This window comes from Anser cygnoides, chromosome 11 (genome assembly GCF_040182565.1).
Source record: "Anser cygnoides isolate HZ-2024a breed goose chromosome 11, Taihu_goose_T2T_genome, whole genome shotgun sequence".
In the NCBI taxonomy this organism is placed as follows: domain Eukaryota; kingdom Metazoa; phylum Chordata; class Aves; order Anseriformes; family Anatidae; genus Anser; species Anser cygnoides.
In genome coordinates, this window is record NC_089883.1 from 6,688,823 (window position 1) to 6,716,116 (window position 27,294).

The 27,294-nt window shown below is 52.3% G+C and overlaps 1 protein-coding gene across 2 annotated transcripts; it reads right to left on the bottom strand.

Moving 5' to 3' along the window:
* Positions 1 to 128: 128 nt before the first annotated feature.
* ST8SIA2 (ST8 alpha-N-acetyl-neuraminide alpha-2,8-sialyltransferase 2) lies at positions 129 to 26,856 on the bottom strand. 2 transcript variants are annotated; one of them, XM_048071965.2, is made up of 6 exons: positions 26,641 to 26,855; positions 12,987 to 13,049; positions 10,948 to 11,076; positions 10,220 to 10,477; positions 8,142 to 8,435; positions 129 to 561 (listed from the first exon to the last, which is right to left on the bottom strand). In XM_048071965.2, exons 1-6 carry the CDS (start codon positions 26,739 to 26,741, stop codon positions 273 to 275), a joined length of 1,134 nt encoding a protein of 377 aa, XP_047927922.1. In that variant the 5' UTR covers positions 26,742 to 26,855; the 3' UTR covers positions 129 to 272. The 2 variants fall into 2 exon arrangements, with proteins under 2 accessions (XP_047927922.1, XP_047927923.1); XM_048071966.2 differs by lacking the exon at positions 10,948 to 11,076 and having other exon boundaries at positions 26,641 to 26,856.
* Between the last annotated feature and the right edge of the window lie 438 nt (positions 26,857 to 27,294).

Genomic DNA, 27,294 nt, shown 5'->3' on the forward strand with positions numbered 1-27,294 from the left:
GGTCGAACGCCCGCTCCCGGCCCAGCGAGCGCAAGGTCTCGCCGGGGCCGGCCACTCCGGATGCTCCCGCGCCTCTCCTGCCCCTTCCTTGGTGAACACCAAACAGTTATAATACTCAGGTCAATATATATAGGTACCACGTATATGTATTTGTGCCGCTGCTCTGCGCGTTGACAAAGACAACCAACCCCGCCAGGCCGCACTCGGCCTTTCCGCCCCCTCCCCGGCCTGCCCTGGTTGTGCAGCCTGCAGGAACGCGGCCGGGGGCCGCCCTACGTGGTGGCCCCGTCGCACTCCCCCACAGTCAGCTTCAAGGCTCCCTGCTGGTGCAGAGTCTTTAAGGCTTTGAACTCCAAGGGCATGGTGTGCGGGCTGGCCTGCGAGGTGTAGCCGTACTTGAGGCTGTCGTAGTAGTGGTACTTGACCGGGTGCTGGTTCTGGTCGAGGGGGAAGGGCCAGAAGCCGTAGAGGTGGATGCGGTTGCAGAAGCGAGTGGCCAGGGTGTACATGAGGAGGCCGGTGGTGGGTCGCTTGATGTGCACCTTGTTGGTCAGCCAGTACCTGCAAAAGGACAGCAGAGGAAAGCCTGTTATTGCCCCTGCGGCTGGGCTCGCACACAAAGCTCGTCTCTTGTGAATTTTTTTCCCCCTCTCCGGCCGAGATATATTGGTGATTCAAAGTGAGAGGTTTCTGACTAGCAGAAGAGTTCTCCATGCCAAGAAAGCCTCTCTGGGGATTGCTTCATGAATAAGCATCTCCTGCTCTCTGTCTGGCGGTTACACCACACGTGTTGCTATGGCATTGAAGCATCTCATGTCTCGGCAATCCGTTACGAAAAACAAATTGCTCGCAACGCTGGCCTTCGGTACTTCAGCCTACAATTATCTTCCAATCAACCTAGGGGATCGATACCTCAGACCTAACCATCCACACGTCAAGTAGACTCCAGCAGCCCCTTGAAGCAGCCACTCGCACACACAGCTGACGATTTTCATTGATCAATGAAGACTTTACTGACAGTAAACACAACAGGGCTGTAAAAACGTTTGCCTTTGAATAAAGGGTCAGCAGGCTGAAGGAGCTCAAACACACCTGCTCTGGTGCCCGTGGCGCACACAGCCACCGCTCTGCGGCCCTGTATCAAAACACGGCGCCGGGCTTTGCAACATCAGTTCATGAAACACGCAATTGGACACATTGCAATATGCAACACACGATACACAAGCTAGATGCGCTCCCTGTTGCAAGCTGTGCTGCTTTTTATGAGGGATGGTGAAAAGATAAGGGGAAGGAGGCATCCTGTAGTGATGCACGAGCAGAAAGGAGCAGCAGCTATATTTTTTGGGCTGCTGATAAAAGTTCCTGCAGTATCAACATCTTGTAATAAGAAGTTTCCAGCGCCCAGCGCGTTATTGCACAGACAAGTTATCTGGTTTGCTCAGCGGCAAAGCACTGTCGAGGAGCAAAATCAGAAAGAAGAAGATCTGGGGGGGTGGAAGAGGTCCCCAGGCACGCTCCCTCCTCCCCGAACATGTTTGATGCTGCCGCTGCCTGCTCAAGCCCTCGCCGCGGGGTCTGCCAGTGGATTATTGGTGATGGATAATTCAAAGGGCCCGGGTGCAGGTGACTGAACATGGGACACGTCTTGCTCCTCATTCACGCTTCCCGCTGGGCTCCCGAGGGTCCGGGGCTCAGACAGCAGGAACCCGCGGGAGAGCAGAGCCATAATCCTGCAAATTAGCTTTTCACGAAAGCCATTAAAATTTAGCAACCAAGGCACAAAATGTACTTGCTTGTTCTCAGTGAGATAAGAGGAAAATTGACTTTTCTGGTGAATCAAATTCCAGAGGCATGCACAGAAAGGGGGGGGGGGGTGGGTTCATGGGGGTCCAACGCCCCAGGACTGGCCAGGAGCCCTCAGCTTTAGTGAAGTACGAATGCGGTGTTTGGGGAAGGACGTCCTCCTTGCTTGACACCTCTCCTCAGCACCCAGCATGGAATAGGAGCAAGAAAGTGGGGAGAAAACAGCAAGAATAAGCGTCACCATTGGCCTTTTCTGGGCTTGCCCAGGGATTGAGCTGTGGGGACAGCAAAGCTTGCTGTGGTGCCACTGCCTCACCCCACAGGTGGCTGAGGAACAGATTCCTCGATTTCTTCAGGGGAATCACATCAGACCCCTGATGTGCACAGAGAAGTGGGAGGTTATCACAGCTGTTTAATGCTGGATTAGGGTATCCTCCTGTGGCAGGGAAGCCACCCGGGAGGAGCTGTCACATTGGGGGTGGCTCTGGGGGAAGATGCGGCCCTCAGTTTGAGGGCACCCCACAGCAAGCTACTGGGGTGCCTGCCCAGCCTGCTTGAAATGCTGACTTTTTTTTTTTTTTTTTAAGATATATTAAGAATGACAAAAATGATAGGGGCTGCACTCTGAGGAGCCCTCCCAGCCACAGCAGGAAGGGAATCTGCCAAAACAACCCAACATGCCCACTGGGCACTCCAAACCTTCCTGCAACATCACAGCGGGGCTCAGTGACAATTTGGATGCTCAGAATGAAAATAACAGATACCATACCTAATATATAATGTCCAAACCATACCACAGGTCACACCACAGCACCTGCAAGTTGCTTCTTACACAATTAAGGTGGAAAACCTCCAGTGAGTGCTGGGGAACACTTTTTAATGACCCGTTTGTGGCAGGAGTGCGGGACGATCTCCCTCTCGTCTCTCCCACCACTGGCCAACAGAGACAATGGCCACATCCCCAGTGCAGGAGAGAACAGCTGGGGATGGAAATAAAATCTAATTAATTCCGTAAATCCAAATGAGGTTGTCTGGGCGCACATGGGATGCTGTGTCAACAGCACACCTTTAATATGTGAGGTCCGGGATTTTAATTAGGAGGAAAGATAATCTTGAAGCAGGCAGTAATTATTTTTCAAATTGGCTACACCAATCACCATAACTATTAACTGCAACATTTTATGGAAAGAGACAGCAATTAAAAGAGAAGAGCAAAGAGCATTCCTGAAACTCAATGCCTCCTTTCTCAGAGCCCTTCCGAGCGCCGACCTCCTTCAGAAGCGGCGTAAACAAACCCTCAGGGGTGTAAGCAGCTACAGAGATGGTCTGGCACCTGAGTGGGATGCAGCTATGAATAGGAGCCATAATGCTGCCAGGCAGGAACTGCCTGAGACAGCTCGTGTTTGGAGGAGCATGATAACGACAGATGGAAAATGCCACCAGAGCATCAAGGCCATCTTTTGTAAGGGAGCAGCCCAGACACAGGGCCGAGCACCCATCCGAGCTGATACTTGGTGCTAGCCAAGGACAGAGGTTTTGGAAGGAGCGGCTCAGAGCCCTGTGCTTTCTCCTCACCGGGTACCATCCGCCACGGACAGATCAGGTGTCTTGCAAAAGAGACTTCACCAGTGCCCTCCGGCCACTGGGAAAAGTGCTGCTCCTCCCCAAAACCCAGGCAAAACGTAACAGTTCCAGCACACGGAGGCAATCACAGCAACACCATTTTCCCAGGAGGTTTCTGAGAAGTCTCCTGAGCAGAACTGCCCAGTGCTGCTGCTGGTGCGTGGCTCAGCCCTCGAGACCCAGAGGAAATCCCTCTGGAGACAAAATGCTCTGAAGCCACCCACAGGAAGCGCCGGCTCCCACCTGCATCTGGAGGGACTGACAGCGCTCACCCTCCCCCTGCATCGCCCTGTGCACTGAATTTGGGGATCAGAGCCTGGCCCCAGCTCGTGCCGAAACGCTGGGTGCACGACTCCTCCCTGCAGGCAGTGTTTGGGATCATTAGCAAGGGCAGGATCCTGCCCTGGGCTTGCACATCACCTCCTGATGCATCCGAGGAAACCCTCAGGTAACGTGTACCCTCCAGGCAAGGGTTAAACTGCAGGATAAAATAAACAGAAAATCTATCACGCTGATGAAATGAGTGAAAGAAAGCCGGGCCAATGAAGAAATCAAGTTTCAGCAGCATCAGCCGCATTATTTTGTGATACAAATCAGAATAGCTGAAATAATGCAATTTCAGACCCTTTTAAAACAGCTTATTTGTACAAGTGCGACACAAACACAAGCTGTTGTGGAGGTGCTAGCCCCTGAGTGTCTGAAGCACATTATCTGCCTGCCACACACATCCTGCTCCCATTAACGCTCACGAGAGGCTGGCTGAAGGCAATCAGCACCCTGCTGGCACCCCGTGCTCCCACTGCTGCACGCCAGGACAGGACCGGCAGGGAACAGCACAGAGAGGAGATGAAGTGCTGGAGCCCCGGGGGACAGCGATATCTTCTTATCCATCTGTCCGTGTGTCCGGTTTCCTCCTTCACCTCCCACAAAATAACCACGCAGTGACCAGATCCGTGCTGGATGGGGGCTGACCCTCAGGTCCTCACCGAGGATCCCAAAGCCGGACCCGGAGCTGGGCTTCATCCCCAGCCCAAACCAAGCCTCCGTGTCCTGACACAGCACATGCAGGACGAGATGGAGCTTGGGTTGTAGTGTCCCAGCACAAGGAAATCGATGCTGAGGGACTGAAGATTGGTGACAGATGAATAACTGAGTCCTTACGCAGATCTGTGTAACTGGGATGCCCGTCTGAACGCACAGGGTACTCAACATCCATAAGCTGAGCCATCCCCAGACAGGAGAAATGCAACTGGGAAGAGGATCACTATTTCTTTACCCTTTCCTTCCTATGCTTCTCCCCTTCTTTTTACAAAGGAAAACCTAAATCTTCCTGATTAACTGGAACCAATCAAGCATCATGGGGACATGGTGGAGACAGACACCAGCTTGGATACAGCGTGCCTCATTTTCTCCTGCAGAAGGGGCGAGAATAATTGCCCACACAAGCGTTCCTTCCTGCAATACCGCTTATCTAACCCACACACGGCTTTACTTCGATGTTATTCAGGTGTGAGGACCTAGAGAGAGATCTGACGCAAGGATGAACCCACCTTACGCCCCACCGAGCTGTGTTTCTGAGGACACGTGGCAGAGCCGTGCTATGAGAGCTGCGGGCACCAAGCGAGGCGATTGCTGTCACAGAGAGCACGCGCGAGCTGTCACGGCTGCTTGGATGGCAAACCTAATGGGAGAGCGAGCCAAGGAGCTGGAAGATCTATTGATTTTTTATTTTTTTAAGAAGCTCTTAATAAAATCTGATGGGATTAGAACTGGTTACAGCCAAGAAACCCTTGTGATGGACACAGAGAGAAATGCTAGACTAGATTATACAAGGCGAACTGAAACGTGCCCGTGAATTCTCCACAAGAGGTGATACCCAGACCTCCAGACACAATTGTCTCCCCCGACTTTCTGCATTTCATGTTATTTCTCTAACAAAAGCTGCTTGGCAATGGGGATTACAAGGCTTTTTGGAGACACTAACAGATGACTTATAAGGGGCTCGCTTGCTTCCCAGCCAGAAGATGAGCACCGCGCTTGCCAGAAGCATTGCTCAGGAGACATTTTAGAGAATCTCTCCGAAGTGAGTCACGCACCCCAAAACGCATGGAGCCGGCACCGGGAACAGGCTCCTTAGCCAGTAATTCTGCTCCATCACTTTGACAGTTTGCTTCTGAGCCCCTCCATCGAAACGCTGATGGCTCTCCCCCTTCTCGGCATGCAGGGAGTGGAGCTGGTGTGAGTTTAACCGCGAGAGAAGAGCCTCTGTCCTACTGCATTGGTAATCCAGAACCACCGACACAAAGGCAACCAGCAAACATTTAAGGCACCAGCACAGCTGGGAAGGTGGTGTCTCACATGATGCTGTTAAGGACAACAAAAACAAAATGCTTTTTATTTATCTCAGTGATGGACGCTCTACAAGTGCCCCAAATGCACGGCAAATTATAGGAAGAAATGTTCAATTGCCATGGAAATGCATTTTGGTGTGGGGGAAAGCAGAGCAGGACAATAAATTCCGTGGTTCAAGGAAGAGTCAAGAACTTACAAATGTATTTCTCTGGAAGTGAAGGAAGAACAGTAAAGGCAAAGCTTTTGTAGCTGAATTGAAGTTGGCTGAGATAACATTAGTCTGTGTAGAAAGTGCAATTTCTTAAAAAAAAGAAAAAGAAAATACTTAAAAGAGTTTCTTAGCTGAAAGACCTTCCCCATTTCTTTGTAATTTCTAAAACAACTTAGAATAGATTATAAATCAAAGGTAGCTCTATCCAGCAAAGCAGCAAAGTAGAAGGCACAACTCTATCACTGTAGTGCAAGGGGGTGTTCAGAAGGCTTTGTGGGTTATTGTTTCTCAGCTGCATGCTACACTCCACAGGGTGTCTTAATTTCACAAATCTCAGATCCATCAAAGAAAAAGCTTAATGCTATAACTACCATGTTCCCCAGAGAGATGGGGACTGCAGAAGTTATCGGACACCATGCCCTTCTGACAGCTAGGAGTTCATCAAGAAAAAATACATGATGATTGTAGAAATTAGTATCAAAGAAAGTAAATAAACTGCTAGTCACTCTGGCCGCTTTGACTTGGGGAAAGACTCCTTCCTCATCCCAAACCACACCATATGTTTTGGTAATCATTAATCAACAGCATCCTCGTCTTCCTGCTGCTGGGCTGAGAAGCAGGAGGGCAGGGCAGGCAGCAGCTCTCCTGGCTCGGAGGGGAGCCGAGCAGCCTGGGGCACCCTCCTCTCGTCCCGTGGGGAGCTGAGGAGCAGTGCCTGGCCCCACCAGACCCTCACAGAGCTTCCTGTGGGCAGGTGCTGGCACCGGGAGCAGTTGCCAGCACAGGATTAGCAGCCTGTTGATTTAAAGGGCTTATTACAGGAGCTTAATTCTATTTTGACAGATGAAAGTAAGTCAATTACAGCTAGAAATAGCTCAGAATTTGGGTTATTTCCCCCCTTCCCTTTTACATGAGTTGTGGTGTTATTTTCCTTCCCGTTCTTTACCTCAAAGCCAGCATTTTCTGTGAAATGCCTCTCAGGCCCAGGGAAGCCCCAAGCACAGTCACTGGAGGGCAGACCCTGCTGTCCTCACGCCTTACTGCTGCCTGGGATTCACCGTGGCGCCGGAGCCCAGCTTAGGCTGGCTTGTGCTGGAAACCACCCCGAGAGCACCCCCAGGGCCTGCCCTGTGCCCACCCCCTGTGCTGGCACGAGGCGATGCCAGCAGGGAGCAACCCATCCAAAAAGCTCAGGCTGGAAGGTGCAGAGGGGAAGAAATGCCCAAAGTAATCAAGAACTGTCAGTGCTGAGGCTTAGAGGGGGGAGCGTCACCTGCTCAAATGAATTCCCAGCCTGGGAGAGCAATAGGTTGGAGTCTGGATGAGAGAGGAGGACTCCTGCTATAAAGGGGCTGACACTAAGCCACCTCCTGCACAAGCCACCACCTGCCTGCTCTCCCTAAATACCTAACAGATGATCTCTTACCCCAGGGAAATAAAGCAAGAGCCTACCTCATCCCCAAGGCATTCGTGTAGAAGCCTCACCCCTGGGGCTCCCTTTCTTTATAACCTCCCCAGTACCCTCCAGCTGTGCCTTCCACACTCCTGAAATTGCAGCAGCCCCTTCTTGCCCTCCCAACACATCCCTTCACCATCACCTGAGCCTATTTACCTGATTAGCAGGACTAGGCCACATCAGACCTTTCCCTGCCTTAGAAGTTCATTTAAGATGAGCACTGCAATTAGCAGCATTACAGGAGCACATGGGCTGTGCAAGAACTACTCAGGAACTACTGGGTCTCTGCTGTTCGAAGCTACCACCAGCTTCCTGATGTGAGGAGCTGGGTGATGTCCCCAGATGTGACTCAAGCCCAAGTTGACGAGCCTTGTCACTAGCCAGCACACACCCATTTCTCCTAGGAAAGCCCTAACAGTAGGATGGGGAGTGATTGTGGTGACATCCAGGCTTACAGACAGCAAAGCACCATCAGATTCAGGCTCTGTTGCACACCTAGAAGACCTCACGCTCAGCCCAGCGAGGAGCCCCCCGCTTGCAAGGTGGTCTCCGGATCTCATTTAGGGCCCAGCCACGGCTCATGGAGTCTTCCTCATGGTCTGCAGAAGAAACAGCTCGCGCTGTTTGCCTCCAGCACAAACCCAGCTCAGGAAGCTCACGAAATGCTGGCTCCGAGCGCATCAACCGTGCTCTCACCCTCGGACAGCGTGTAGCAGGCGCAGCGAGGGGTAGGCAGTCCTGACGTTGATGCGGTGCTTCAGGATGAGCTCGTTCACCCACTCCACGCGCTCCTTGCCCCCCTTGGCCATGAACGCCGGGATCCACAGGATACTGCCGTTGAGGCTGTGCAGGCGCTGCAGCAGCTTCTCCCGCCACGTCTCGTTCACCAGGTCCTCGAAGGCTCGCTGGATGACCGACGGGTTCATGGTCACCAGGTCCGTCTTCATGCCCACGTCCTGCGAGTACTCCTGGACGGGGGCCAGGTTGCACCTGCGAGGGGAAACACTGAACAGCCCTCTGCAATGGATATGAGATAGGGCACTAACAAATGCTGTGGGGGTGATGCCCAAAGCTGGGGCAGTGACAGATGTGCCCGTTTGCCCTCACTTTGTGGAAGGGGAAGGAAGAAGAATGAGGCTTTGCAATAAATTAGAGAGGCTCTCACCTGGTAATGATGAGCTATGTCAGTACGCTGGCACGCGTGTGCCTGTTCCTCTGGGCAATGCTAATGCTGCGTGTAACTGGTGGGCGGGTTTGTACGGTCTGTATTGCTGCTGGTGCAGTTCAAAAATAACACGGAGCAACAAACCTCCCTTGTTTGCTGCCACAGCAGATTTGAAATGAAATGGCTTTTCCCACGCAAGGAAGATGCTCGCCTCTGTAAGTGCCTGCGTGCCCTGCGGCAGCAGCAGCAGCTCGGGCAGGCTGGCAGATGTCCCCAGGTGAAACATGCACCAGCAGTGACAATGACACCGGCAGGAGGTGGATGCCACAGGACTTGGGCTCCACAGGGTTTGGCTGATTGCAGCCTGTGACCTTCAGAAACCCAGTCTCACTCCATCATTTTAATTGCTGCCTCCTCTGGGGCTGTGCAGGCGGGTAGGGGCTCCGGGGCTCCTGTGAGGGATGAGGATGGAGGGGCTGTGGGATAAACCGCCAGCAAATCCCCCTTGTTTTATGGGGGGTTCCTAGAGCACGCTGTGCTCTCCAGTGGTGTTTTACAGTGAATTTACAGTATTTAACAAGCAGGAATTGTGTCTTAACCATCTGTCTCGATAATCAGCCGTTACTGCTATTTTTCCCCACTTTGCAGATGGGGAAATAATGGAAAGAAAACCCAGCGAGCGGCATGTGGGGCCCTGGAGCCCATCCGATGTGCTCGCTGCAGGAGTCAAATGGCTTAAAATAAACAATGGGTCTGAAGAGCAAAGCCGTGTCCTGGACGCAGACCCCATTCACTGCTGGCCATTGCCAGCCCTGCTGAAAAAGCCGCCTGGAGAAAACCTCCTCGTGAGGATGCAGTTTTGAGTGGTGGCTTGGCTAATGTATGGTGCGAAGAGCACGTCCACGCCAGCCCTCCACTAGCACACGTGGCTGGGGAGACTTCGTTCCAAATCCCAGTCCTACCCCACCTTATGCCCAGCGAAACTTTTCTCTTGCAACTTTGCTGCCTGACGTGAAACCCCTCCCTAAACTCTGCCAGAAGAGCAACAAGCTGTTTTCTCCTTTGCTCTCTCTGGTTACGTTTAAGGATGCAAATGGGTCCAGTCCCCCGTGGCCAGGAAGGAGCTGCTGGCAGCCAGGCTGGAGCAGCTGGCCGTGAGCAAGGGCAGAGGTGACATTATCCTCGTCCCCACGTCACGCAGGGGACTGCCTCTGTGAGCTGCTGATGGATTGGGCTGTCTTCATAATAGACTTGCCAGGAAGCAAATGTCTGCACATACATAAATCATCAGCGGGATCCCACAGCCCCCTCAGTCAAAGGTGCTGGGGATGGATGGGAGGGCTGGCGTGCTCCTCCTCTGCACTCCGAGCATCTTCTGGAGGGAATTCGGTGGAGATCGGGACCTGCCACCGCAGGTGGGGGCAGTGTGACTGCAGGACATGGGCACTGGGGACAGCAGGGTGAGAAGGCATGAGCTGTGTTTGCAAGGAGCGCTTGGCAGTGGTTGGAAGAGTTCACAGCAGGGCGTTCGCGTTGGTGAACTTTATGCTTGCACCTCTCCAATCCCCCAAACCCCCAAACCCATCACATGGCGGGATGTGGCCCCTACCTGATCACGAAGCTGTGTGCATCGATCTCGGGGCCGCAGCCGCTGCTGAGCAGGACCCCTGAGTTGCCCACGATGGCACAGGAGGGGAACTGCTTGCCCTTGAGGGGCGAGGTGCGGGGCAGCAGCTCGTACAGGTTCTGCGAGACGTTCATGGTGCTGTCCCTGTCAAAGACGTAGTGGATGATGTCCCCCGGTTTCAGCGTCCCCTTCAGCACCGAAATATCCTTCTCTGCATCCAGGAACTTCAAGATCTGTTTCCTAGGGACAGGGAAGAAAACGGCCCCATCAGCTCAGGTACAGAGGGAACTTGGGTAACACAGAAGATGAACTCTTTGTCTCCTGCCTGCCCTGCAGGAACAGCTTCCAAACAGCTGTCTCCATCTCAATGCCCTCTCCTGCCCCATCCAGCCCTTCCAGCAGGCTACCATGGCTGGCCCACCATCAGTGGGGTCTCTGCATTCCCCCCGGGGCACACCAGCATTGCACACCAGTTGCACTTGGCCTGGAAACTGGGGGCTCGAATGCTCCGCGTTTCACGGCTGCAGGGCCAGCTGGTTCAGCCAGGAACTCATTTCCAAGCGATCGCTTACAGATATGAAGTCTAGCTCAGCAGGAGCTAAGCCTTTTATTTCTTCCTTGACTTCTTTAGATGATATACAGAGGCAATTTGCCAGCTTGCACTGGAGAGGACCAGATCTGTCTCTTGTCCTATAGGTAATTACCAGTACCTGATCTTCAAAGAGAGTGTCTGGTTGTGTCTCCATTTGGATGAGGCTGGTTTAATGTCGTGCTTAATGCTTTCATTACTTCTGTCAACAACAGCTGGAGACGAAGAGTCATTTATTACTACTTCAGCTCTAGAGAAAAGAAAGACAGGGCGAGGGAGAGAGACAGGATCCGTTAGCATCCCAATGGCATTTCTAATCACTGTCTTCGGCTGTGGCTGCTGGAATTCAAACTTCATCAGAAAAGCAAAATTGTAGTTATTACCTAAACGAGAACTGAAAGCCTGTTTGTATTCCGCCACGCTCAAGCCGACACAGATCCTTAAATACCTGCTCGCTCACACAAACACATACTTACAGGTTTACAGAAAACACAATTGTACACATCGAGCCGGAGAAGCGCATGCATAGGAAACAAGAGCACACTGCAGAGACAGGCTGGCAGACAAGACACACAGCCAAAATGTCACCAAGAGACGGGCTGCACCCCGAAGCAGAGCCCCTCAGCTCCTGGGGCAGGTAAAAACCTCAAGAGGGAAGCACAACCTGCACTTCACCCTACAGAGAAATGAATTAATTGAGCTGCTGGGTGCTGCTTGTGACGTTGGGTACTCCCTACAAAGACCCCAAACAGGGGGAGATTGGCTTCTTATTAACTTTTTGCCCCCATTGAAAAAGAACAAAATGATTTCTGCATTCATCCTGCCTGCTCCATGCCCAGAAATGAGCAGGGGGATGAGAAACAGCCAGATACACTCATGCTGGGATTTGGAGATGATCACTGGGAGACCCCAGCTTTTAATCCCTACTCTAAGAGGCAAATAGGCCCCAGCACTTCAGTGCAATTTACATCAAATGGCATAAATTAAGGGAGCCTCTGCATATTTGATTTTAGTCAGCCGCCCTCCAAAGAGAATACCCAAACATCTCATCAAGAAGCTGTGCATGTGTCTGCAGCCCCGAAAAAGCCTTCACACTTCAGAGCGCTCTGAAAAACACACAGCCAAAGCACTTGCTACCAGCTGAAGGGAATCTCCCTCTGTAGTGCAAAGGGTTTTTTCCAGACGGAGAGCAGTTTGTAAATAAATACATTTATAAAAGGCAGGTAAAGCCCAAGGTGGGAAAAGAGGGAGAGACGGGGCAGAGCTCATCGCCCAGGCTCAAGGCAATGTGTAGCTCCTGGGAGCACATCTCCAGCCCAAGGCTGGTGCTCCTGAGGACACATTACATCTCAAACTATGTAGTGTTGCAGAAACGAAGGGAGATGTGTTGATAAAGGCTGGATGTCAGCGTCCTTGTGTGTGCTTGTACATACCAAATGCTACGGGACCTTCTCCAGAGGCTGCCTCCAGTGGAGGTTGTTTCCCACCGTGCATTTTGCTATTTCACCTCATGCTTTGCAAAGCTTACTTATGAGGTGTCAAAAATCTTAAAGGAAATAGGGTAAAGGAATCTGAGGAATAACTATGATTTTTTTTGTCGTTGTTTTTCCGTTTTCTGTGTTTGATGATGTGTTGCGACATCGTCGCGGAATGGCACAGCTCTTTCTTTCTTGCGTGGTGTCGCTGGGCTTTACAACTTGGCAGTGCTGGGATGACACAACATCATCATAAAAATAACACAGAGAGGCACCGAGTGAGGCTGTGATGCCATGAAATGACTCTGCAAGGGAGCGACGTTACTGAACTGCATTACGATAAAACCGAATGGGGTTCTGATGTCAAAGCAAGCTCGCTCTCTCCTAATAGCACACAGTAAACCACGAAAATGGCAACTCTATCACTGACTTATTTTCACAATAAGTAACTCTCTCTTTCTCATTCTCTCAATCACCGCAACTTGCAGATCCTTGGTTATTTGCAAATGATTATTGCACTGAGCTGGGGAAGGAGGGAGAGAAACGATTAAGAAAATGCAAAGCAGAAGTGAAAAGAAACAGATACATTTGCTAAATAAGACCAGCACTATCCAGTGAAGAGGAGAAGCAGATTAATAGCTGCCTTACAGCAAAAACAAATGAACACAAAATCTAATTTACAAACCTATTAGATTTGCTATGTAAGCTGTTCACAGCTGATCTGATTGTACCTCTGCCTCCAGAACTCCTGCAAGACAAAGGAAATGCATTATTTATAAACCCGGCTCCTCTTTGCCAAGCATTGTTCAACAGTCAAGAGATCCTGCTCCGAAGGGCTCTGAACTGAGCCACCGCTCGCATCTCACCCCATCCAGAACGGAGATGTCCTGATGCCTGTGAAGGGCTTTTCACATCCGTCGTCGCTGCTGCCCTACTGCGACCGTAAAACCATTACAGCAAAAAGCTCCTAACCAACCCAATTAATAATACCTGCGCTCTCTAACCAGCCATCAAAGACATCTGGTCTCTGTTGTCAAAGCAGCGTGCAGCCTACAGGTTGCGTTAAATACATCTCAACTTTTTTTTTTTTTTTAAACGCATCAGGTGGGAGCTGTGCCTAGAGAAGGTCTCCTCCAACTCCAGGTTGACAAGGGACGTCCCCCTGTCCTTCTCCAGGGGATTGATGGAATGACCTGGCCAGGATTCATGCCTTTGGCTTCATCCTGGGATTAAATTGAGACCACCCAACGTCTCCATTTATCCCAAACGAGCCACCAGCCTCCTGGGTGACTTGCAGAGACCTTGTCCTCACCGTGTGCCTTCTCCCAGCTTCCAGTGACCCAAGAGAGACCCAGGGCCCCTTTCCAACCCGCTCCGGTCCCACGGGTGCCCTGAAGCCCCTGGTCTCCACCCTCGGTGTGACCTGGCTGAAGCTACGAGACCAACTCAGCACAGTTGCTCGCAAGCTGGAGCTGGGACCCGAAGGGCCAGCCTTGTCACTGCCACGACCTGGCAGCCCCGCACGAGGACGGGCACCAGACCTGCCTGAGCAGGACCTGTGGGAACAGAGTGCCCACGTTTCCAGCACCAGGCTCTGGACTGATGCTATAATTTAAAATAGGTGGGACCGAGCCCCTTCAGAACCCAATGTCACTCGTATGGCCCATAAATCCTCGGTTAAACAAATCCCAGTACTGTTCTGCATTTAGCTGTCTGCAGAGCCCCTTCTTGCTTTAGCTTGCTATTTTCAAGCAGGCCACAAAGAACCTGTCCCCTGCTTTCTGGTGACACTCAGTGGCAGACGCATTTTAGCTGCCACGTCCTCATTGCTCCGTTTTATTGTTTCCATTGTACAGTTAACTACATGAACACGCTCATAAAGAGAACCAAATTCTTCTCCAGCAGAAATATTATTACCTGGAAACATATACCTTAATGAAAATGTATCTCAGGAGCAGGTATTTCTAGCAGTCCTGAAAAGATCCCAAATGTATTAGACACAAATGAAATAGTGAGCATGACCATTTGGTAGCATTAAAAAGATTTTCAGGCTTGTGGGATGTGATGTAAACCCCTTAGTTAGGCTGAGAGCAACCCTCAGCATCGCATAATATAAAACCCTTGGAAATGCTGTGATGTTTGTCCCTTCCCTCCCTCCCGCAGGAGCCCATCTACGACCAAGCCATTGAGATTCTTCCTCCAACACTCTCCTTTTTCCTCTGACAAACCTGAGAGCTAGCGAGCTGTTTCTTTTTTTTTTTTTTTTTTTTTTTGGTGCATCAAGGGAACAGCAGGACTGGCTTATTCCTAGAGCCTACTGGCATTTAACAAGCCTCTGCTTTAATGGGGTTCACTGCGGGTTGTGGGAGCAGGCTGGATTAGCGTGCAAACCACGCATCTTTTCAGAGACGTCTCCTCTGAAGGAGCCTTCCAAATGGGATTCACACTCCTTCACACTTGCTGTAAGAGAGATAGGGACTGGATTAAGGGCTTAGAAAAAATAAATGTTGCTCTCTGAATAAGTGCTGGTTCACAATCTCTGTGAAAGGGGGGGAAAAATCACAGAAATCTGGAAGTGGAGAAGACCTCTTAGCTCCCACCTCATCCATGTTTTGTGGCTACAGCAGGACTGATCTAAAGCATCACAACACGTTATTCAAATGCATTTATCCAAGCTAAGCTTTACATGCCCCCAGTGACAGCTCTGTGCATGTTTTCTCCTGAAATCCAGGCAGGTGCTCGGGCAGGCAATGCTGGATGTGAGGAAGAAGACCTGGGAGCCCATCTCCCAGCTCGCTGTGTGTGGAGGCAGCGGGGATAGAGGTCAGCTCTTCATTTTACCTCCACTGTGAAAAGCAAGAGTTTTCAAAACATTGCAGTGCAAACAGAGCACAAAGCGTTCAGTGCAAACAGCACAAAGCGTTCTTGTGGCTGCCCTGTCCAGACACCCGAGATGGCAAGGAAATGCTGCCTTCCTCCCTGGATGGGTATTTATATGATCTGTACCCTATTATGGCATGGAACTGCTGTCATATATGAACTTGGAAGGGACAGCTCAGCAGTGGAGGAGTGAGCAGGGCTCTGCTAGCCAGCATCTGGCCCAGAGGCAGCAGGGATGCTCTTGGCAAGCTCCTGAGATTATGGCAGGGATGCTGCTCCCCCCACTGGGCTTGGTTTCTCTCTCCAAGCCACAGAGATCGCCTGAGACTGGGACATGATACTTGGCTGAAGCTCTCCACTTGTCCAGTCAACCCTAAAACATTCCTGTGACTCAAAACCACCGGCCTTTCGACCCTTCCTGTCCTACACTGCAACTTCTGGACACCCTCCCTACAATCTCCCTTTGTACAACCAAAGACAATGAGAGCTGTGATACCATGGGGAAGATTCCCCCATCCAGACGTCTCTCTCAGCCCTCCAGCAGGTACCAGCCAGGCACACCAGTTGCTCAAAATGCCCCCAGTTTAGCCAAGCACCGTATTTTCCAAGGATTGCCGCAGCTACCAATGCAGCCAAGCCACTATCGTTATACCACCTCTCCAGTCCCACCTGGGAAGAGGAAAACTTTAAGAAATGGAAGGTAGTAATTAAGAGGCACATGTTAAAAAAGCAAACAAACAAACAAACACAATGCTTTTTATTACACCTCACTGACCTGGAGTTTCAAATCTCTTGGCTTCAAAAGGCAAAGAGCAACGTCGATTAAAATTGCACTGATAGGCATTGATTTTGAAAAGCTTTCTAGTGCTACAGCGTGTTCAGATTGAATTGCTTTATTAATCTAGCTGTTATCAGTTTGATTGTATAGCCAGCCCCACAAAGTACCAACCTGCTTCCTAATCCTATTATTTACAAAACGGTCTTCTTTTGACTTCGGCTTGGATGTTTTCCAGCGATAAGTTGCATCTATATGCGATAATGCCTTATTACTGGCTTATGCCATCCTTTCTCATTTTTGCTTTAAGATTTTTCAAGCTGAATTTTGACTATCTAAGATATTATATAGGTCAAAATATTCTGTGCTTAGTTCTAGAGTGACACTGATTCATATATCAGAGGAGAAGAACGAAAAAAAGTCTTATGGTTCAGGTCCAAATTTTCCTGGATGAATAATTCCTGACAAACCAGGTATGCAAAGACTTTTCCATTCACAGTCTATGAATGGGTTGTTTAGGGTTTTCGGTTCCCTTTTCATCATTGTCCACTTCTTAAACGATTCTCTTAATTGTTGCTCAGTGCAGTTTGGTCTTGCTTCCAGCAATTTCAATAGATGGAATCAAAGCTGCTCTGACTGAACAAGTAGGTCACACAGCCTCTTTGGGTGACTGGGTCTCTAAAAGCAGGCTTCACACACCCCTGTTCGCAGGCTTACAAATCTGAAAATGTGTTTTCCACGGGTATTTTACAAAGCCCACCTCATGTTCCTACTTCTCCCCAGAGCAGAAGACACATGGGAAGCAGGCACAACAAGCATGGATGGTCCAAAATACGTGAGCTACACAATTCGGCCACATCCAAGCACCCAGTCAGCTGCATTTGCATTTCTGGTAGAGCAAAAACTGCCAGAGCCTTCCTGACCTTTGGTGAGACGGGTTGCCCCAGCTCCCCTCTCCTCCCTCCTCCACATAAAACAGCGGTAGTAACAGCTCCATAACCCGTAGCGGGATTGTTAAACAAAATTTATTCACCCAAATTCCTCAGAAAGACAGCTCAGAGCGCCACAGTTTTATCTGAGGAGTGCAAATGAGTAACACCTACTGAGTGAGTTTTCACAGCCCTCTTTTGCATTAGGTGCATTTTGTGATCCTCGCTTTAAGGCTGGGACGGTGACAGGGAAGTGGCTCGGCCTGTGCCACCGGAGGTGACGGGCCCACAGCCCAGGACAGGAGCAGATGCCTCCTGCCCTTCACTGAGCACGGCTCGATAGCTGAGGGGAAGCACATGTAACACAGAAGGCCACAGGAACTGATCACAGGCGTGATGCCAGGCCTGGGCAACGCCAGCAGGGCGCTGACAGACCCCCCTGCAGGCCAGGCCGACCTGCTCACTGCCACCAGAAAGCCTGGGGAAAGGGATACGCTGCCCCATTGCTGGAAATGAACCACAAACACTTAGACAACCTCCTTCCTTCAAAACCTGACACACTTTAGCTCTGCTGATGCTCGCAATGATAGCTAATCTGACGTGCATGCATGTGGGCCAGACCTGGCGGTGTCAGGGACTGGCTGGTACCCGCACACCGCCATGTTAGAGACAGGCTCGTGTCCTCCGGCTGCCCCATGAAGTGACCGAATTTGTCCTGCTGACCAAGAGAGATGCAGTCATCAAGCTAAGCCCTGTGCTCCCTGAGTCCTCAGGGAAGGGGCCTTCAGGGTCAGGATTCACTCAGGCCAGTGCTGCAAAACTGGGACGAGGACACAGGCTTCAACCCTCCCTCCTCTTCCCTGAAGTTTGGGGTTTGTGTTGAGACCGGCAGAAGGCTGAATTCATCAGCGAGTCCCCTTGGGGGCTTCTGGCTGGATGCTCAGCTGATTTCTGAGGGGAGCATGTCAAAGCCCATCCACACCCATGAGCTGCTCTTGTTATCGCAGACGAGAAAACATGCAGAGGGAATGCTCTATTCAGAGGGAGTCAGGCCCACACCTTCGGCCAACTGCCAAATGAGAAACTAAAGCCAAAATTGGGTGAGAAGTGATGGCATCAGACCCCATTTCTGACCCTGGATATGGGATGCTGGCACACAACACCGCCTGCCTACCCTAGTTTTCACCTTGCACCAGAAAACCAGCTGCCAGGCTCATTTCTCACTCACCTCCCCATATCACATTTTATATCATATCAGGAGGAGCCAGGACATTTGAGATTTGCCCATCATTCCCGGTGACATTTCATCAGTTGCTTTTGAGGTTTTCATGCCAGGGTGTGAAGGAGACTGCGATTAAGAGGAGTGGTGGCCGTTGGGCAGCCCTGCCAGCATGCACTCTCCTGGCGAGCAAGGTTCCTCTCTAGGGATTAATTTGGAGGAAATTTCTAAAGCATTTGTCTGCTAGGATGAAAGAGCCTGCAATATATCTTGATGAGACATTTGAAATCTCACTTCGATGTGTTTAAAATCTCACTTGTTCATATTGTCACAGCTTGGCAGCCAGGGTGTCAAAAACTTCCTAAATATCAGGTGCTATTTTTGCAGCTCCAAGTTCCACGCTTTCTATCGAGTCATACGACAACGTTTCAGAGATCGTGCCTGTACCAGAGGATTCAGGAACATCACCTTGCCTCACTGGTTGGGGAGCAAGGTTGGGAGGCTCGGTGACAAAGTGCCAGCCGACAGCCTTGCTGCCGCTCATAGCATTTGCTATCACCCTTCTTGAGTAAAAGGGGGTCTGTCAGTCTCGTACAAACCAGCCTCTCTAATTTAGCTGCATCCTTCCATGCCTCAGGCCCACCTCCATCACTTCACCCACCCCATGGCCCACGAGGGAAGGGGAAGGTTGGAGGCGCTCAGCATTGAAGCAGCCCCGTGTGCCAGGCAGAACCACAGCTCCGCATCAGCTCCCGTGGAAATGAGAGCAGGGTTTAGCCCTGAGCTTTCTGCCTGGCTGCAAATCACTGTGTGCAATCATTGCCAGCGTACACCGAGGGCACAGGAATCGAGACACATGAGTTTGCAAAACAGAGACACCTATTGCTTAATAGGGTTAAGCCAATTAGGCTGAAATGCTTACGTGACAAAACCGGTGCAGAAGCAGCAGGAAAGGCACAGCTCCAAAGGTGAAAGGACAGGAGGCAAACGGAGGGACGTCCGCAGGACGTCACATCACCAGGGTGCTGCTTGGGAATCCCTTGGTGCTGGGGTAACCGGAGCATCACCACTAAATCCCAGTCTGTGTCTGAAGGAGCTGTGAGAGGCAGGAGGATGCTGGCAGCACGCTGACAGTCCCTGCTGCCCCGCAGGGTCTGCGGGTCCAGGGCTCACAGGCTCTTGTCTCTCTCGCACCTGTAGAGTGTCAGGTCTCACATCCGCACACGTTCCTCACAATGTCAGCACGGCTCGACTCCGTTACCCCGTGACACTCCTGTTTTATCGCTGCTCTAAAGACAAAATGCTCACGTGCTCGCAGGGATGAAATGTCACACGCTTCACCTCTCCCCATCCTGCATACCGGCAGACCTTCTTCCTTCCTTCAGCTTATTTGGGTATATTAATGAAACAGCCAGCAAAGAAGCAGTCATTGAACCAGGATAAAAGCATCCAGAGAGGGGCTTGGGACGGGGGTGTTGTCTGTGGATTTCGTTTTCCCCTTCTGGAAGGGAAAAGGTGAAATACCAAGAGTCCAGGGAAGACCTAGCAAAGAGCTGAGAGAGAAAAATGTGTCACTACTTAAAAACCATGTCTACACTGTGTGTTCTTCCCGAGATCATTTTTTCAGCCAACTGAGCAGAGCTATCAGAGAGCACAAGCAGTAGAGCATCAGTCTTGCAGCAGATCCTGTCTTCCTGAGCATCCTTGTCCTAAAAGGCAGAAATCCCAGTGGCTCTTGTAGCATCGTGGGTGCTACGTACCTTGGGAAATGATTGAGGGTCCCCAGGCTCATTGGGATACTCAGGGTCTCAGGTTTTTCTTTTTCCACTGTCAGCGTGGATGCTGAGGACCTCTCCTGGGCAGTGACATTCTCTTGGTGTGGTTCTTCTGTACGAGCATCCTCAACATGATGTCGGGTACCAGGAGTGCCCAGGTGAAAGCTGCACCCCACGGCCAGCAAAAACCTGAGCCATTTGCCCACCATCATAGGCGTTCCCCAGCAAAGGAGCCACCTATGCAAGGACTTATTCCCCCAAGCATGGTGTCCAGATGCCACACATTGAAAAAATGTTGGTTGTTTTAGAGCTCAGCCTCCTCTCCCCTCCTCTGGCTCACAAAGCCATGCTGTGGAGATCCAGGCAGCAGCGGGAAGAAGTTTAATTACCAAGTGAGCAGCTGTTGGGCGACAGTCGAGTGTGCTTCTGAGAAGGTGCAGGGGATGTCTGATGACAACGCTTAACCTTAGCAGGGGAAATACGTCCCCAGCTGTAGCTGCTGGCTGATGTTCCCAAGGATGACGGTGACACCTGGGTCGGAGGCGACGTATGGTGGTGGGACAGCTGCCCCTCGACCGGGGGACTGAGGATGCCTGGAGCCTGCTGTGATGCTGTCTGAGTGAGGAAGGCCACGAAAGCACGGCAAAACCTTGTTGTGACGGTGACAGTACGTGCTTTTAAAAGCAGCCCTGCATACGGAGAGTGCTCGGTGGGCAGGGACAGTATGCTCAGCATGTAGATGGCCAGCCTGGTGGGTTTTTTTGTTTGTTTGTGCTATTCCCGGTGGGTTTCTATGTGCAATGACAAGGACTTTATTTGCAGTAGCAACAAGCAAGAATCCAGTGCTTAATTTTGGAAAGAGCTGACCCCGTGAACAAGCAACCAGCTCGATGAATTGAACACCATGCAAACAAGAGACCTGTGTATGGTCAATAGCAAGACCAGCGATGTCAGCGTGCCAGCAGTGCTGCTGTTGAGGATGCTTCTCCCAAGGCCACCACCACCAAGGCTGCTGCTTAGCCAAGGCAAAGGACTTGTTTAGATTTACAGTGGGAGCACAAAGAAAACAGAGCTGTAAGGATGTTCTTTTTTTTTTTTTTTTTCCCTTGCTATTGAATTGCGATGGGCAGAGCTGCTGACACCAGGCTGCTCTGCCATGGTGTTTGCTGAAGGACACTTCAAAGTCTGCTCCCACGGTAAATTTGCTGGGACAGGGAATTCCCTGGTTTCCAGAGGCAGCTGGGGAAGGGCAGCAGGGAAAAAGCAAAATAATTACTGTCTAATACTGTGGTTTGGGTTTATTTCTTGTTGCTGAAGGTGACCCAGACCCAAGGAAAGTAAAATGATGGAGGCAATTAGAGGAAGCCTGGCTTTGAAACAACTGTTTTTTATAGCAACGGTGCTTGTAGATGTATTTGAGTAGTTCTGCTCTTAGGGATGAAAAACCAAAATACTCATAACTGGGAAGCCCAGGGAAAGGTATAAGAGCTCCTATTAAATGCTTTTCTGGAGGATCTAAAGCACATTTTGCATGCAGGTAGGCAAAGACGAACAGATGTCCAAGCAGAATAACCACGGTTGCTGCAGGCATGTGAGCACAGAATACAAGAGGAAAAAAAAAAAAAAAAGAAAAGACGAGCCTTTTATCAGTGTCCATTCCCTTCCAGATTTAAATGGTGCATTTGTAGGGTTAGTGATGGGACAAAGAAAGCCCGCCTGGGTGAAAGGGAAACTTGTAGCACTTGTCGGGGTGGCTTTCCTCTCCTTAGCACTCTGGTTGTTGCAGCTAGGACCGGCTGCATCTCTGGCACTTCCATGCTCAAGGACAGTTGGTTGGAGAAGCAGTCAAAGGGCTGCCGCCTTCAATCCCCTCATGGGCAACCTCAGAAATCCCCTCCTTGGGGTCTTGCAAGCAGCAAACAGGTAGGACTGGACCGAAGTTTTCACCAGTTGTAATGGAAACCCCACAGAGGGACTGGTTATGTTCCTGGTGCTGGATTTTGCTTTGCTCCACCGGACAGCTCAGGGTCCTGCTGGTGTTTCCCATCCTGCTGCTCCAGCCCTGCTGCTGGACTCCTCATCCCTGCATTCCCCTGGAGCTCAGCTTGAGGAAATAAACTAAGATTCATCCCCTTCAACTTGCCCTAGGCAGCAGCACGGAGGTTTTGCATGTCATTTTGTGGCAGCCGCCCCTGCCCTCCTGCCCCTGTGGCTCTGCAGGAGATGGGGCTTTTCTGTGCCGCGGCAGTGCTGACAGGGAGCAAGGGGAGCTCTGCAGCCAACCTGACATGGGCTGCTTGAGTTATCGTCAGAAGTGTGGCAATCAAAGCCTACACCGAATATTTCCTCATTCAAATCAGTGCTCCAACATTGCTTTTATTTTCCAGCCCGATGCGTCACGGGGCTTTTGTTAGAGCCTTGCCATACCCAACGGGTACAAAGGTCTCTCCATGGGCTTGATTTGCATGAACAGTTACTTGGTGTCCGTGGGCTCTGTGCTGCGGAGAGGCATTCCTCCTCCAGACCCACCCAGGTAATTGCTGGTTCCTGCGCACCCGCTGTGTGAGCACACAAAAGCCGGGGTTGGTAGAATATGGAACTTTTTTTTTCAGCAAAACTTTCTGGTGTAGAACAAGTCTTTGACTCCGGGTCAGGCTCAATAAATCACAGCCCAAAGGACTTAAGCAGGATGTTTATAGTCGGTGGACCAGCCTTGACAAGAAGTGTTATGACTGTAGCATGCTACAGGCCACTCAGAGCAAACGCATCAGCCACCGCAGAGGATGCGAAGCCTTTTTGTGGCTCCCCCGAGACTTCGAGAGGCAGGCGTTAGAAAAGGGCGCAAGAGGGAAACGTGGCGATCTGACGACAAGCTTCGGGGCAGGCCAGCGATATTTGATCCTCCAGTTCATCACTTCAAAGAGCAGGATATAATTCCTGTTGCAATCAGGATGGAAAGGCATGTGGTCTGGACCAGCAGAGAAAAAGGTTGACTCATATTAAGTCCAACCCATTATCCAGTGTCAAGTGCTGCCTAAGATGGCTCACGCTAATTCCAGAAGTCACCTGGTGGCAGCGGGTCACCAGCTCCCTCTACAGACAATCAGGACACAGCCGGACCCCTGCAGAACCGCTACAGCAGATGCATAACAAAGAGTCCCTTTAAACCGCCAAGGAGCAGAATTTTCCAATAATTATCCCCCTCGCTTTCCCAATAATTATCCCACTCCTTTGTCTTCCTCTGCAGAAGGCAAGAGAGGTCTGGCCCGCTCCTCTGTCCTGGGCTGGATGAAGAAATGGCAGCGATTGCTGTCGCGTTCCCCAAGCCAGCCCCGAATGCCTCTTTTGTTTCCTTTCTGGGGAAACAAAGAGCTGTGCACAGAGCGGTGCGGGGAAAGGCGGGCGCCGACGGGCTGCAGGAAAAGTTCAGCGGCCGGGAAGCGGGTGGCTGCTGGGGACCGACGTGGCCACGCCGCTGGAAACGTCCACATGTCACCGCTGGAAACGTCCACATGTCACCACGGTGGGACAGGAGCAAGGGTGAGCGCATCCACCTCCCCTTTGGCATCCCATCGCCGCCGAGCACCGGCCCCGGGCAGGCGGGCAGCGGGGTGTCCGTGCCGAAATGGGCAAAAGGAAGGGGCTAGCGAGAGCAGCACAGCGCCAGGACCCAGAAACTGCTCATTTTCCATCCTTGCCCCAGCAGTGTCATTTAGCCTCTTTGTTTCAGCTTCTCCCCTCTGCAGGAGGAGGGATAATAGTATCTGGAGGAGCAAAAGATGTTTGCTTCCTAAGGGGTGTCCTTCTTCAGGAAGCTCCGCCAGGCAGAGATGCTCTCGGCTCCAAGCCCCCTTTTTCACCTGTGATGCTGGGAACTTATTGTCTGGGCAAACAGCATGATTTTTTTTTTTTTGTCCGTTTGCCAGTAATATTACATTTTTACTTTGTACCTAATGAACATTTTGTTCTCTCTTTCTTCGATTTCTCAGTATTTGTAGGTGAGAGAAGTATGTTCCCCCTGTTCCTACCCGTACGAGGCAGATCCTTCCAAAGACAATCCAAATCACAGGCAGGGGGCAGGGTATGTGTAAAAGTGGGCAAGCTGTTTGCTCCTCGCAATAATTAGAGAGTGTTTCGATGCCAAGGAAAAAGAAGAAAAGAGTTGCACCTGCCTGCAGCTCCCAGCCCCTCGGTGCCAGGGGTCCCTGCCCGCCTCTTCCCCCTGCTTGCCGTCTGGGCCATGCCGACCACCGAGGTGGTGCCAGGGGGTCAGGGAGGAGGACACTGAGCTAAACCATCCACCAGCTGGATATTCCCGACCTAGGAGAGAGCTGAACAAAAAGCCAGTAGCTTCCAAACCTGTAGCAGGGTGGAACTGTTCCCTTCTGGGCACGCCGAGAGCTCCTAGAAAACTTTGCAGTTTCTCTACACCACGGCACACGTTTTGTCGTCAGTGTTTGCTGTCACACAGTCCCCTTTACCTACAAGTCCTGATTGAAAAAGACACCGCTAGCACGTGGCCCCAGAAGCTGAAAAACCTTTACCATCTCCCGGGCTGTCGCACTCTTTGCAACTTTGCTACCTCTCCCCAGCAATGCCTTTCAGCCAGGTCGCAGCATCGTGTTGGCCATCACGACTGCACACGTGGATGGGGTGCTCCTTGTGCCCGCGCTAAGAGCCTAGGGTGCACGAAGAACAGAGCTTGTCCCCTTGCTGTGTTTGGGATGAAGGAGCTCAAACATGGGCCGCTTCAGGGATTTGGGACATGCAAAAGGGAAAAGATGTGGGTGGGAACGGCGAAAGGAGGAGAAAGGGTCAGTTTGTCCTACTTCGTGGTTACTTCTACATATAGTCTCACCTTTTCTCTGTGTGTTCCTTTGTCCCAGCCAATGTGGTAGCTTATCTATAAAGAAAATAAATTGGTCTGGGACTAATGCACGTGTATCAGAGGGCACAGGATCGTAGGAAGCCTCCTTCAGTCCCCGGGGCAGTGAGCGGGTCTGAGCCAGGGGCACAGGGATCTCCGCTCCTGCCCACGTTACCTCCCGCACTTGCTGAAACGCCGTGTGAAAGAGGCTGCTCGATATTTCTGCAGAACTCATCTGACCCTGTTGCTGTCTCTGCCGCTGAACTGCTTGGTGGTACTTCCTTGGAGAACTACAGCAACAAACTCAGATGCCAGGGCTTGGAGATAAGCAGCCAGCAAACACCCACTTTCCATAAAATGTACAGAAAAGAGAGGAGGGGAACAAACCAACAAAACAAAACCCAAAAACACCTGGAAGTCCCTAATGAACCTGGGTGAAGAGCAGGACAAGTAACTAACAAAACAGAATAGATTTTCAATAAGGTCACAGCAAGTTCTAGCAGACAGATCCAGCAGATAGGCGAGGTGGGAGAAGAAAGAGCAAAAGCCGGAAAAGAGGATGGGAGGAAAGCAAGGGGATCGGAGCAGCCTGTCCGATGGGGAGGATGCTTCTGAAGCATTTCATTTCCTTTCTTATTATATAGGTAGCGCCAGCTCATAGCGGAGCAATAATCCGCCCAGCCTGGTAACCTACAGCCCGGTGCTGGATGTTTCTGGACAAGGCTACCGACCTTTAAGCACTTCTTGCCCGTGGCACCCAGCACAATCCAACAATGAAACGACGACAAACATCACCGCGTTTCATTTACAGTTTTAGCCAAGCGCTAGGTATTTGTTTTGAGGTACTACAGCAGGAAATTCCACCCGGTCCTGAGCAGAAAGAAGGACCCCGTGCCATTTTGGCACCACAAGTGCACCCCCCGTTCCCACAGTGATGTGACTTGTTTTCCCACGCTGCTGCGGTGAGTTCCTCGGGTTAACGCAAGCCCTCCTCTCCACTCTTCCTCCTCTCACTCCCTCATTTGCCTAGCAGCCTTCGGAGATGGGGTTTACGGGGCGGGTGGGGCATTGCTCCTCTTCCCAGTTTTAGGGTTCCTTAGTCCCTGCCATGCAGGATGCCCCAGGTAGGAGTGGTACGCGATCCTAAAGCCTCCGACCCAACAGCCGAACAGCTTGAGCTCTCCCGGTGCTCTCCATCACCCCCCACCCATTCCAAATCTTGTCCCTGCTCCCTCTCTCCCTCCCCACCGACAGGTCCTCGCCCCAGCCCCCTGCAGACCGGCCCCTGCCCACCGCCCCAGGGTGCAGGGTGCCCGCTCCACCACGCCCACCGAGCCCCCCGGGGCTGCAGCTCGCCCCTCCATCCCCAGCCCTCCTGCACCGAACCCCCCCTCAGGGACCAGCCCCACCACCCCACCGCCAGCCGAGCCGCAGCCCCCTCTCTCCAGCCCCTCTCTAACACCCCGAAGCGGGCCGGCACCGCTCCAGCACCGCCACCGGGACCCGCACCCGGCTCAGCACCCCTACACCCGGAGCGGGATGCCGCGCCTCTGGGGGACCGGCACCTGCTCCAGCACCCGACCCGGCCCGGTACCTCCACGTCCCCAACGGGACCGGGACCGGGACCGGCCCCATCTCCCCGTCCCTCCCCGTCCCGTCCCGTTGGGGGGGGGGTCCCGGGGGGTCCCTCCCGGGGCTGCCGCCGGCTGCGCGGTGCTGCGCGGGGTGCGGAGCGAGCTCCCTGCCCACTCGGGCGCTCAAGGAGCCGGCAGAGCAGGAGACAAAGAAAACTATCCGGCCGCTCCCCAAGCCCCGCTCCTCCTCCTCCATCCTCCCTCCATCCTCCTCCTCCTCCTCCTCCATCCTCCGCGCCGCGGAGCGGGGGCTTCCTTACCCGCTGCCCTCCTCCTCGATCTCGGAGATGTCGGCGAAGATGAGGAAGCCGACGAGCAGCGTGAGCAAAGCCAGCGTCCAGCCCCGGCACGGCAGCGGCATGGCTCCGGGGGCCGAGCCGTGCCGTGCCGAGCCGTGCCGTGCCCAGCCGCTCCGCGGGGTGCTGAGCGCGGCTCCGCGTCCCGGCACCGCCGCCACCGCCCCCCGGCGGGGCCGCTCCGCCCCTCGGCGCCCGCCGAGCTCCCGGCCCGCCCCGCCCGGTGCGGGGAGGGGAAGGGAAGGGGAGGGAGGGGAAGGACGGGGCCGAAGGGAGGGGGCTGCCCCCCGGAGCCCCCCGCCGCTAAAGTTGGCCGGGGGGGCTCGGGGAAGCGCCCCGCGGGGAGGCACCCCCCCCCGTGGGGTCCCCACCGATAGCTTGCGGAGCCCCTGGGGGCCGGGGGGGGTCTGCCCAAAATGGGGTTGGAGGGATGCCTGTGGGCACGTCTGTTCCTAAAGAGGGGCTTTTGGGGTCGCAAAGCACTGTGCGTATAGAGGTGCTCGGTAACGAATCGCACCTACCCCTCTCACTATGTGGTAGCAATAATTCTTTGTGTACCGTAAATGCATAAACACACCGGCCCTGCCGTGACTCCCAAAATCGGACAGGAGTTTGAAC

Excerpts from the sequence above, each read along its gene's own strand:
- ST8SIA2 (XM_048071965.2), bottom strand. The coding sequence starts at position 26,741 with ATGCCGCTGCCGTGCCGGGGCTGGACGCTGGCTTTGCTCACGCTGCTC. Across the intron at positions 10,478-10,947 it reads ACACTCTCTTTGAAGATCAG|GAAACAGATCTTGAAGTTCC; the intron begins GTACTGGTAATT and ends CCCTGTCCCTAG. Across the intron at positions 8,436-10,219 it reads GCACACAGCTTCGTGATCAG|GTGCAACCTGGCCCCCGTCC; the intron begins GTAGGGGCCACA and ends TTCCCCTCGCAG.